The sequence below is a fragment of the Diadema antillarum genome, unplaced genomic scaffold (genome assembly GCF_040938485.1).
Source record: "Diadema antillarum isolate AM-2024a unplaced genomic scaffold, OU_Dant_1.0 seq00000382_RagTag, whole genome shotgun sequence".
In the NCBI taxonomy this organism is placed as follows: domain Eukaryota; kingdom Metazoa; phylum Echinodermata; class Echinoidea; order Diadematoida; family Diadematidae; genus Diadema; species Diadema antillarum.
In genome coordinates this window covers 1,923,104-1,936,385 of record NW_027271380.1, presented here as the reverse complement: position 1 = coordinate 1,936,385, position 13,282 = coordinate 1,923,104, and the positions used below count along the sequence as shown (strand labels likewise).

Genomic DNA, 13,282 nt, shown 5'->3' with positions numbered 1-13,282 from the left:
TTCCACTGCAGTATAGTAATAAAGATGAAACTTCCTCGAACGATGGAAATAAACTACCTGATTTTTGTTCGTTTGGCCTTACGGACATAAACAATAATACGGGTTACCCCTGCGCAAGATACTGGCTTTACAAAACTTCAAAAGAGACAAAAATTGTCAGGATAAAAGCAGACCAGCAAAAATGAGAATTGACGAGCGAGAAATCAAAGCTACATGTGCCCAATACCTCCCTCAAAAGCGCGTGGAAAAGAAAAAGGAGGAGGAGGAGGGGGGGGGGGGGGGGTGAAGGAGGGAGACTCGTCGAGATGAAAATGTCGTGTTCGATCAACTTTCTGCGACGTTTTTCCAAACTCCGGGATCAATTCACCTCGCGTGTAGAACATTTCAACATCTACCCCTGACGAGCACACAGGCCGAATCCAATCCCGCGCTCTCTTTCTTCTCCTTTTCTCGTCTTCTTCTTCACCCTCCTCCCCCCCCCCCCCCGCCCCGTTTTCCAGGGCATTTATTTCGCCCCCTTCATCTGACTTGATATCAGGAGCGGAAACGATGCACGGGGGATCAAACCATGACAAGGAGAAAGAGGGGGAAATAAGAATCCAAGTTTGAATACCAAGTAACATATTGTTCCCCATACTCTCATATTTTCTACTTTATTGTAATACATACAGAGAGAAATAAAAGAGAGGGAGAGAGAGGGAGGGGTGGGTAGAGAAGACACTAGAGAAAGATCCAGATCAAGCCCACAAAGTTCTTGCCCTGCTGTTGCAGTAAAAGTGCAGTCATCTTGGTAAGCTATAATATACAAGCAGCATGATTGAAAAGAATTCAGCGTCCATTTACATATCAATCTTTATGCTCTGGGGATTTGCTGAGAAATAAATGCCTCTCAAGGGATGTATTGTGATGGAATAGATGCCTTATCATTAAAATACATACATAACATATACATGTAAGGTAGATATCTTATATATATATATATATATATATATATATATATATATATATATATATATATTTATATATATATATATATTGGTGTTTTCATGGCAGATTGCATAAGAGCAGCAACAGTGGCGGATTTTTGCTTCACGTGTTACTTTTATTCTCTTGAATACTAGACATTTTTACTGATGACAAGTTTATATACATTTCCAAACAACCCAAATACACGACGTGTCTTTGTCTACACACACACACACACACACACACACACACACACACACACACACACATTATAGTGCAAAGAAAGACAAGAAAAATCACCTAAAGCTCTAGTATTTTCCAGGATAAATCAAGTGGAGACCGGTACGTCTATAAATATGGAGAGACATTGAACTCTGCTACCGGCTACACAGTTGCCAAAAAAGACCAATACCGACAAGATTTTCGGACATTCGATGAGAATTACCCTCGAAAAAATTGCATGCATCCACAAGTAAATCCGGATTATACGCGCCGCGAACAGTAAGACAATATTTGGCAATACCATGCAGTCCGTTCAATCGTCTAACGTGAACGACGGGACTTGGTTGAGTTGGCTGTTTCTCATCTTCTTATACAGAACCAACCACTTCTGCCCCCCCCCCCCCCCCGAAAAAGGGGGTGGGCGAAGGGAGAGAAGTCTCACTCTGGCCATGGAACTACGTAGTCTCATGCTTTGACAACATAATCTATGCCTAACGTGCCTAATCGTACTCCGTAACGGATGATTACGAGCACACAAGTCTCCGATAATCGCACGGCGTTTCTCATGTGTGTACCGGATAATCCCCATTTTTCACACTCCATGGTTTTTCCGTCATTAGGGGGGCATCACCGACTATCTCTGTCGAACACCGTGGATTGTTCATGCTCGTTAGCACATTCCTACGGCGGATGATTGCGAGTGTCTTTCACAACAGAGCTATGAAAAAAAATAAATATTTCGTTTCTCCCGTGATGTTAAGCTCGAGGTCCAAAGACTCATGCACGTAACACTTGATATTGCTTACGGATTATGTTGCTACTACTTGACGTTCGGAAAAGAATTGACGCAATGTGTGCAAATGGGTGTAGAATTCTATGGGAGAGGTTTCAGGGTGGGATGTCATCTGTTTTGTTCTCATATTACATTCTCCTTTACAGTCTGAGGGAAGAATTGAATTTTGTGAACAGATTAAATTTCTAAAACGTATACAGCCAGACGATATTTCTCCCGAAAAACAGACAAACAAACAAACATGACACCAAATAAGGCGAAGAACCAAGGGGGTGTAAGAGGGCAGCATGGTGCAAGCATTAGAGAACTGACTGCAATATCAAAATAAGAAGAGTTTGCCATGGAAACCCGTTCTCAGTGTTTTGAGAATTTTGACTCCTCCTCACTATGTGTATAGTCTTTATACATAGTTTCGTTACAACATTATGGCATATGTCCACTGGCATTACGCTTTGGCATATGTCCGCTGGCATTACGCTTTGGCATATGTCCGCTGGCATTACGCCCATTTACGCGTGCAGGAGTGGGTTTGCATGTAATACTATTATTGGAATAAGCAGCAACAACTAACTGTAGTGCAAAAAAGGGAGGAAATACCCCATATTTTGTGTTATATGACATTGTCACTTTAGTATGGAGGTGCTTGCAGCTGACCGACGAATGCACGCCTTCCCTTTTATTCTCGTATCCACCGACCAGGAGAGCGACGCGCGATTTCACTGATGACTAAGTGCGTTACCATAGCAACAGAATGGTTACTCCGTAATGATGCAGTTGGTGATGTGGAGGCGGGTGCCGTGCAAGCTGCAAGGAGCGTTCTGTCGGATCGAGAGCCGAAGAAGACTATACGGATCAGGAATTTAACGTTGATTGAGGTTGATGGGAGTGGGGTTTTGTTGCGGAGATGGACAATGGATTAAGCGGAATATGATTGCTTTTCTTCTTGCGATTATCAATTCTCTCTCACCATCTTTCATCTTCTCCCGTCTCCTTTTCCCCCTCCTGTCGATGAGGGTATTGCCCGGAGCTTACATTGTTATTCATGCTTGTCTACCTTGCTCGTGATCTGCGTCTCAGCGAGCAGGTTGGCTGCAGGGCTTGCTTAATTCTCATCTATATCATGCCCTCGCCACCAGCCAATGACATAACTACTGGGGTTTCTTTGTCCGTGCTGTTCATTTTTTTTTCCCTGTGAGTGTTATAACCATGCACGACACGCGCAAGATGCCGATTATTTGCATAATCTTGAAGAGTAGTAACTAAAATGTCTTGCTGTCGTAGAAACTGAATGATGTTCCATGCTCGAGAAAGCAAATTGAACACTGCTTGATGTTCAAAATTTGGTGGTCTAGTGTTCTGCTCTCAGGAAGATTCTGAAGCCCATGGATATACACACCTATCGCCCCCAATATCCCGAGATGTCATTTTTGTATGGTTTTTGTTCGGTAGCAGTACAAACTTGCGAAATGTCCATTCAAATTCAAGTTTTCACTGTGTACGCTGCACAATAATCTCAGCTCTGTGTGGCAAAGTTGGCGTGTGATAAATTAGAATGGTATTCGCTTTTATCCTCTACTTTCGAGTAACGTACAATTTGTACATTGTGTGTACGCTAATGTCATCGACAAAGTTATCATGTCTTTTCTCCAGAACAACTCCAAATTGGCACAACTTCATGACCTCACAAAGAACCGTTAAGAAAATCTTTGACATAAGACTTCTCATAAACGCATGAATTATATTCCAGAAATATATATATATATTTTTTTACAAAAGTCCAATGGTAGCGATATGTTTGCATAGGCCATATTCTCTGAAATGGTAATCGTCTTAAACGTACATAAGTGTTCCTGCAAGGTTAAGTTTTCCTGACATGACGAAATAGATTTGAATAACACCTATACGCGCATTAAACTAGTTCGACGAAAATTACACCCGAGTTTACCCTCGTGGTGAAATTGCCTATTTCGCGATCATCAGTGCCAGCACAAGGACGTTAACCTCTCCCACTGATACTCAATTATGAATATTAATAGTCTAAAGATTAATCCTCTAAAAAGCATTCAACACGATGAAACTCGTATTAGAGTAATAACGAGGTTTATCACGTGGTCACTGTAAAAAAAAATAATAATCAAAGAGAAAGAAACGAGACTGCAGGACACCAGAAAAAAAAAAGTCTAGACAAGCAATCTTTCTCATGTTGCTTTACAAAAACAAAACTAAATTAATACAATATCACTTCGTACTAACTACATTACCTACTACTTCTTTAGGGGTTGACGACCGGTCTTTATTTTGCGCGATTGTGCGCTTGGTTCATCATAAATGTCTATCTTTATCATTTGCCTTCATCCATGATTACATTTGAGTGGTATCATCTCAAGTAGTAATATGGAAGAGCGCAAACGCGTGAGAAGGGTGAACGAACGAAATATGCCTGAAAAATAATTTGCGCTTGGGGAGCTATATAAAATGTTATGACCCTCGTCTAAAGACGAAGAAAATCTGAGATGAAAATCTCTGTGATGACTGCCGTCGGTTCTTTTGCAAAGGCGAGGAAAAGCATAATGTATACAGTACGGATAGCTCTCACACCATCGGGAAAACACACGTCTGGGACTACACCAGATACTCCGCCGGCAGACTCCGAACATTCATCTTGATTCGATCAGTCACATACTGATTGTAAAGAAGCAGTTTTCATAATGCGTTTCTCGTCACAATGAAACTGCACCTGACAACTTTGCTCAAAGTGTGATAGCTCTGGCTTCTGGTAAGAACATGTACCAACATTATACTCATCATAACCAGGGTCTGAAGCCTACACTAACAACAAATGTCGTCCTGTATGAGAAGAGGCTGTCCGGATAGTCGGATAATCCGATTAGATTTCAGGGCCTCGGGTATTAAGACGTACAAACTATACACTTAGTGTACATGTGTCGACATTCAGCAAGACAGCGTAGGAATGTACACAGTACCGCGATAGGCTCATTTGCTTGCTATTCACCGGAATTCGTCCTAATGTTTCGCTATCAAAATTACAACCTTCGCGTCAATGAGCCCAATATTTTGGTGCTCATTGAAGTTGGCAGAACATAATGATGTGATTTATTGCAACTAGTCGTTTGGTAAGGACTGCTAACCTATCAGACAGCTTACGTTACACTTTTTTTTCTGTTACAGAGACAAAGATGACCGGCTGACGGACAGTGGTCTACCGTGATAGAATGACTTCAATAAATGTGTTTTTTCATGCTATAAAACAAATTTTGCAAAGCTAATATTTTTTGGTAGCAGAGTAATCACGAAATTTAGAGTTAGCGGCGGACAGAATGGTACATAAATTCCAACCACTATACGATAACATTTAATTGTTGGTTTGATTTGTTGTTGTTGTTGTTGTTGTTGTTGTTGTTGATTACATCCCATAATTTCAAAGGTAAAACCTGTCCAGCAGGCCTATTACTTCGACCCATAAACTTTGTTCCTTGCACTCAGTTGACTCATTTTTTCCTTTTCTTTGAATTGTTTTTTTTTTGCATGCACTGCAGTAACTCTACGTAAACTCCAGTTGACAAACTCCTATTCACTTTGATACAATTACTCACTCAATAGACGTAGGCCTATAGGCCTATGTAATGTTAAATAGTTACGTAACTATTTGAAGGGAAAATAAAGTATGTTGAGTGAGCATTCATTTATCCTTTGCCATTCTCCCTCCCCTCTTACTAGTAACTAAAAATCAGGAGACCTTGAAGTCTACCACCTTTGACCTGACATAATATATAGCATTTCCTGTCCTCACTGAGACTCAAAGTAGATTGACTTGTAACTCATGGAATCACTTCATGACGCTCTCAAAAGTAGATGTGTTTGTCACTATACCACAGCCCCTCTTCAGAAACCGTTTGACGAACTAATATAGCGTGAGCGAACTATGGTATGAAGGGAGGTTAAACCACGGAGCTGCATAGCTTCATGGCGTAAACGACGATTCCGCCACCCGCTTATACACGAGCACAGAAAGTTTGCGTGTAAAATATTACAGTATATGCGATACGCTCCCCTGTACATCTCGCGTCAATAATCAAATTATGTCTATCGCGTTTACATTGTCACCACTAGCTAAAAATTACTCGTAAGCTTGCCCTACGGTTGCGACGAGCTTATTGCAAATATCACGGGCGCGCGAAATTGAATTACACTTCCTCATTTTGTCACGTTGCTTACCGCTACGAACAGGATATTGCAGCTTCTCCTACAAGTTCCTACATCTTACACTGTAAAGATGCACATGAGGGTCTTAGATAAGTGCCAAGTGCGCACTGAAGATCACAAGGCATATCTTGTATCGGTATCTCAGGTATTCCCTACAGGTATAATGAAATGGTTGGTCATTCAATTGAAAGTCCACGGAAGCTACTATAATACTCGAAGGCGGGACAGTGCTTTGAGTCAAAAGACTGGTTAGATCTCCAAACGCATTCCTTGATCACAGAGTGTTTACTTCTGTCCTGCATTTTTCTTGATGGTGTCTCACAGAGTCTGACTCACAGAAAAAAAAAACCCAGCAACTATAATCTATATATCCGTAGCAGATTATATATACTGTATATACATATCATAATGTAGGGCCTTTGTAGTATACGAATACATATTTATATACTTGTCAAGTATAGAATGTAAATGCATAACAATAATATTCAACGTAGACTGTATTCTCTTACCAATAAATAAACCCCCAAAAAAAAATACGAAAATGTTCTTTGATGGACGTTTTATTGCGAGATATACTTTTCTATAATTTTGTTTGGTATCTCAAAATAGAATGCTTCACAGAGTTCTTTCCTATTGTCACTCTAGCTGTGTGCATTGTTCTCCTGCCTGATGCATGACTGTTTCCTATTCTCCCTCATCTCCCCCTGACCTGCATGTATGTAATGTCCGATGTCTCTCTCTTGTTGTTGTTGTTGTTGTTGTTGTTGTTGTTGTTGTTGTTGTTGTTGTTGTTGTTGTTGTCACTCAGTCCGTGTGCACTGCCCCGTCAATGTCATCAACGTCCACGTGTACATCTGTTTGTCTTCATCTCTGTCTTCTTTGCCTTTGTCCTTGTCTCATCTCTCTTTCTGTATCTTCATCTCTCATATAAATCTGTATTTTCTTCCTCAACACTCGCCATGAGTTCTTTATTGTAAGAGCATAATAAAAATTCAAAATTATACCACATTCTTATTTGTATAGGATATGTATAATCATTGTTTGTTGAAAACAAATGCCATTGAACATGAACTTATGGTGGAGAAAATGCATCATACAATACAACCACAGTAAACGATGCATCGCGAAATCAAACGGAACCCGAAAATGACGACTTGCTGATTGTGACTAAACACTGTTCTTATGCATTATCATAACATAATTATGAATGACTATTGAGAGCGAATACAGCGTAACTATTTCTCTCACTATTTACAGCGCTAAGTTAGCTGCGATGATATTTAGACTCGCCAACAGTATGCTGGAATATAGAGAGAAAGAGGTTGGATAAGGGATAACCAAGTTATTTCAAATACATCTGTGTACATACAGCAACGCACTAGGTACTGTAGTCGGCGACGAAGTGTATAATAACAGCGAACCCTCATTACGCTGTGGATATCTTCGTGCGGGGTCACGTATAGTAGTCAGAGTTCACGTTTCCTACTCGGCGAGTATCTAAACACGCGCCTGTCTTCCACCCCTGCAGAGTTCTTCCGATTGGAGTACATCTGGACTTTCTGACAGCCTTGAGCCCTGTAGCGAAAGGTCACATGCTCCATCCTTCACCTCATTTGACCTCTGTCCCTCACACCTCTCGCGCTCCGCTCATCACCGTGCCCAAGAGGCTCGTAAATACAACACCCTGGAAAACTGCTACGATCGGCGGTGCGGAGAAGCCGCGGTGTTGGATTATCAGCCTTGTGCATATAATAAAAATACATCTATTTCTTCTCCTCATGTAGAATACTCCCCCCCCCCCCCTAAAGTGAGTGGGACGAGATGGCAGGTATCTTACTTGAGATTCTGTATACCTCCATTCCATACCATAAAAATGAGCGATTAGGCCTGTCCTTACAATGGCGGGAGAGGAGGAAATTCTGTATGCGCATCCAGTTTTCACGGATGCGGGAGAAAAAAAAATATATACAGTCTGTATAATAAGAGCAGGGCTGTCACTACATGATTATGTTCGTAGTAGGACCACATGCGTAGTAGGACCACGCAGAATTGGTCGATTATCTTCATTTTTACGGCAGCGGCACGCTGTCAATAATGAGCGATGGTCGAGTAGTGCTTGGCCGAAAATAATCAGGCCAAAAGAATTACTCACTATGGCGGCTTCAAGAAAGGGTCATCATGTATGGTCTTCTTTTTTTCCGGGCGTCTTTTCGCTGATCACCTCCTTGAGTGATCGACACAAATGAGATCGGCGGGACTGGGCAAAGAAAAGAAAGCTGAATGATAGAGTTGCAAACACCGCCTGACAGCCGGGCTTAGGCTGAAGTACTATACGGGGGAAAGAGTGAATGGGAACAACGACGTGGAATGAATATGTACTACAAGTCGTGTGGTGTATAGTACTACGACAGGGGTCAAAGCACCATCAACGCTCTGTTATAAAATAACAAGATGTGAGGAGAAAATGGCGGAGGGTGCCATGTTGTCGGTAAAAGATTGTCCTTTTTGATGTCGCATCAGTAGTGACTGCCTCTCTTGATTAAAGGAAGACAGTTCCTATCTTAATGAAGTAATGATCTAAAGACCAATATATTATGTTTGCAAAACAGTGATAACAGAGAAACAGAATAAACAAACAAAACACAAGAAAACAAAGTGTCAGGCACGTAACAGTAAGTTCAGTGTGACACGTAATACTCATCAAATCATTATCACGCACTTCCATCAATACAAAATCTTGTTATGGCCTACTTCATGGCTGACCTACAGTGTAGGTGTATTTACATAATTTTGAGATGAACAACAAGTTTTGATTTCATGAACTTCAAGACTTCGGGTATTCGTATTTGAACCTACAATCTCCTGTTGAGAATGACATGGATAGTTCTTACGATATTAAGGCAAAGATCTAAATAAAGGTGGGAGGGGGGGTATACAGCCCATTCACAGTCCCTATGTATAACCAAACAGAAATGAACGGTGGTGTGTTTGGGGGTTTTTTTTTTTGCGTTTGTAAATGGAAATGCAATTTTTGAAAGCTTGCCTTCTTAAATTTTCTATAGAGTGTGTTTAGTATTGCGCCCCAATCTCAAATAAAATTACGTCACTTTCTTTGAAAATGTAAATGCACATTAAGTTCTATACGTGCAGGCTCCTTTCGATTAAAACTGCGTTATAATACAATTATGTATGCAATTTCGTGTGCTCACTAAACTGAGTCGATGTGACATCTACACTATCTATATTGTCTGTTGTTTTTACGTCTACTTCTTAATGTTTATGTTATTAGTCAGTATGATATGCTAACAATAGGCCTATTATTTCCAGATGAAAGGGGGAGCGATGATACTGCTTGCTGGTTTGCTGGTATACATTGTACATGCTTCATTCAGAAATTTTACGTCTATTGCAACCACGGAGGTACCTCCATGTTGCAACTAACTCTATATACCATCTGAAATTGATCATGTCCAGAATGAACTGTGCCGAGTTATTAACGCCAAACCTCGCCCATACAAAGACTATAATAATCGAAGGCTCAGTCATGAATGCAGTGGAGCAGAAGATGTTTACGGGGAGATACCAGCGACGAGGAAACATTTTATTAATCTCTGGGAATGAGAGGAACACGCGTGATGTCATTACGCCTGCTAATGTGTCACGCAGGTGAAGTGGGATGCGACTAAAAGAGATCAACGGGGGGAGCAATGAGAGCATGGAATTGAGATGAACTTTCAAGATTTGACTGATAAAGACATGTACATGTACCATCATTTTCCCCCTATCCCTCCTCTCTCTCTACCCATCGCTCAGCACGTCCCCTTACTCCGCCTGCCTGAACTCCAGACTCAAGCAAGGTTGTGCTTCAAACCTGCATACATTGTACATTAATTATGCGGGCAAGTGCTGCGCGGCACATCAGCAAGCCACAAGGAGCCTCGACTACGGTACCTATGGTCACTGTGCCGAGCGATGTCACTGCCTCGATGTCACTGCCACGAACAAGGATGCGGACTGGACCTTTTCCAAGTCTTGACCAATTCTGCATAAGTCCTATTTAGGAGGTCAATATTCCAATAGCGCCAATCACATGCCTTCTGGAGTTTTGTTTTGTTTTGTTCTGTTCAGCGTTGTTGTTTTTAGGGGGTCAATATAGGTTTACCCACACCAGACCATGCAAATTTTTACTGCATTGGTGCGTGTGTTTGACATTTTCGAATTTCTGAAAGAACCGAGTCATGTGCGATATTATCCATGTTATACGTATTGTGAAATCAATTATGCTCAGTACGACTACGAGATTCTTTCAAATGCATGGATACGCTAGCGGCCCCTGTCTATTTGGTTGCATGCTGCGGCAACCTACGTGTACACACTGCGATATACAGTACTTCTGTCACCTGTCGTCAAAACATGCCGGTTTATTATTGTGTCGGGTATCGTTGCACAATTACTCCGCAGAACAAAACAGTACTACAGTCATAGTGGATATACAACTGTAATATCACTATAGAGGACATGAGGACATGAGGATGTGTCATCTGTTGACATTGGTTCTGTACCTTGATGCCTACACTCCGTAGTATTATCCGTCCGTTTGACAACATTGACATCGAAATACAGAAGGGATCAAACAAAACAGCATATTATATTGACTTTCTTCGTTTTGAGATAATCCATGATACCGAAATGCTATCTTTGGTTTTCATAAGTTCCTTCTTATACACTGTATTACATACCTCACACACACAAACACGCACTCAAACACACACACACACACACACACACACACACACACAACACGCACGAACACATGTTACAGTGTATACCTTCGCGACGTGAATGAACCAGCTCTCAATGATGATTGCTTGAAAAATAATAAAATTGGCAGATAACACAAATCAAATGCAACGAAATGAAATGCAGATGAAAGTATGATGCCAGCAAGCTCATCTGATAAAACAGTTTCTCAGTTTCCATGGTAACACTTTCATCACTACTGTCACTAGCATAAGAGAGAGTAGGCCTACAATGTTTTCAGTTCATGTTCGAGGAAATTCCGGTGATGATTTCAAAATAATGGCAGTAAAGATGAAGATGAAAAGAATAATATTCATAAATGACAATGAATAGATATCATGGAAGATATGAAGATGATGATGATGATGATGATCACAATAATGATAATAATCATCATCATCTGATAATAATAATAATGATAATAATGATAATAATAATAATAATAATAATAATAATAATTCTATACGGAGAATGTTCTATCTTCATTTTAAACATTGATTATCATTATGACTTATCACGAACATATTCCTTATTCCCAAAGGCTGTGTGCACGTGAGGTGATGGGCAGAAAAACCTTGTTCAAAAGGGGTTATCTTATTTTTTTAAAAAGCATGCACAACAGACGATGTCGTATCGTCACCTATCAAATTTATTCATTTTCTATACCTTAGCACATCGACTTTGGCGCTTTCGCGAATGTTTACTATAAATTGTGTTTACAGTTGACCAAGGCAGGCTCGTGATCAAAATATTTAATACATGTCCTTGTGTCTACTCACACACATGCAGTTTCTCCACAATCCATTCGGTGACACAGTACTACATGTATAGTATTTGTCACGTTGGAACCGCAGTTGACCACATAGGCCACATACATTTTGTACAAGGCACACAGAAAGGTTTAAAGATCATGTTTCCCCTATCTATACAGCTGTCTGCATGCAGATATATGATTATGATTTATGAGAAAGATATAGGCCTACACTGTCTGTATGGGGAAAATAATCTTAATCCCTCCTGAATACTCTTTTGTGGGTTGTGTGTAGAAAACAGAATAATTATGATGTCTCAGTTTCCATGTTGCATGAGAAAAACAATATAATACACACGTACACATGCAAACTGAAAAAAAACAAACAAACTGACAACTACAACGACAATGGAAATGTATAAGAATTGAACATCGCATGCACATGTGGAACATACACAAATCAGGTGATTCGTCAGGCATCTTACTTACCGGTTTCTACATTCTGGTTGGTGGAGAAGGTGCCAGATACGAATAATAATGTCACCAGCAGTTGAGTCAATACCGAATGACCCATTTTTGCAGTGTCTTTCGATCCTATGTGTCTTGTCGTCTGAAAGAAATCCACGCTTCTGACGTGTCCCTGAATGGAGGATGCTGTATTACCCGCGATGCGAAAAAACACGTTCGCCTCCCCCAAGTATCAGCTGCGGGTGAGGAGAGAGAGGTTCTCCAGACACACAAACGACATGGAAGGAGGGATGAGATATGAAATATATCATATATATCTCTCTCAAACGGTGCTGCCACAACGTCTCATACAGTCGTTTGCTGCTCGTGCTCCATTCTCATCTGTGGAACCACTTCACTGTTGTCGTCTCCTGCGAGTATTTCAACCGTCAGGGGAACATTATCCAAATTTTAATCCCGATGGAAGTGAACTACTGGCTACTCAGAGAAATTTCTGCCCAAGAGAGCTGTATGACGTGTGTGAGTGTGTGTGTGGTTGGAGAAGATTTGGCCAAATCACTGCCACAGAGGTAAATGGCGCACACGCTCGATGTGTGTAGCGATTGTACGCTAGGAAACCCGGCGTACGGAGCCTCGTTCGCTTGCCCCGACCACACTGCTCTGCTACAACACACCAGCAGCATGCAGTGTATTCGTCTGTCAAAAGTTACTCCCAACTTCTCAGCTCCGCTCCGAGCAGCTGCGCGTTATCGCTTCAACGAAAGCTTCGTAAATGCGAAGAATTTGATGAAACCTTCCGGAAGACAAACTGCCGAAAAGATGAAGCTTCGAAAATACGAATATTAGAAAGAGAAATACAGTTGTCGTGCGTCTTTCAAGCACATTACGAGACCGCTGTCAGATTACCAGTCCCGCAAAATTCCGACAATAGTCACAACAACAGACGGTCGTTTCAGCTCAACGGCCGTGCAGGTCCGTGCATTCGCCCCGTGCATTTAGCTCCGTACAATGGAACGCTCCATCCATATGCATACAGAGCGTGAGTCCATTGATGCGGC

General features: G+C 41.2%; 1 protein-coding gene across 1 annotated transcript in view; it reads right to left on the bottom strand.

Moving 5' to 3' along the window:
* Positions 1–13,282, bottom strand: part of LOC139731604 (low-density lipoprotein receptor-related protein 12-like) — an 82,862-nt gene extending 69,580 nt beyond the window's left edge. The window contains exon 1 of the mRNA XM_071642492.1: positions 12,246–13,282. Within this exon, the coding sequence (XP_071498593.1) occupies positions 12,246–12,330 (85 nt within the window). The 5' untranslated portion in view covers positions 12,331–13,282. The remainder of the gene's footprint in view (positions 1–12,245) is intronic.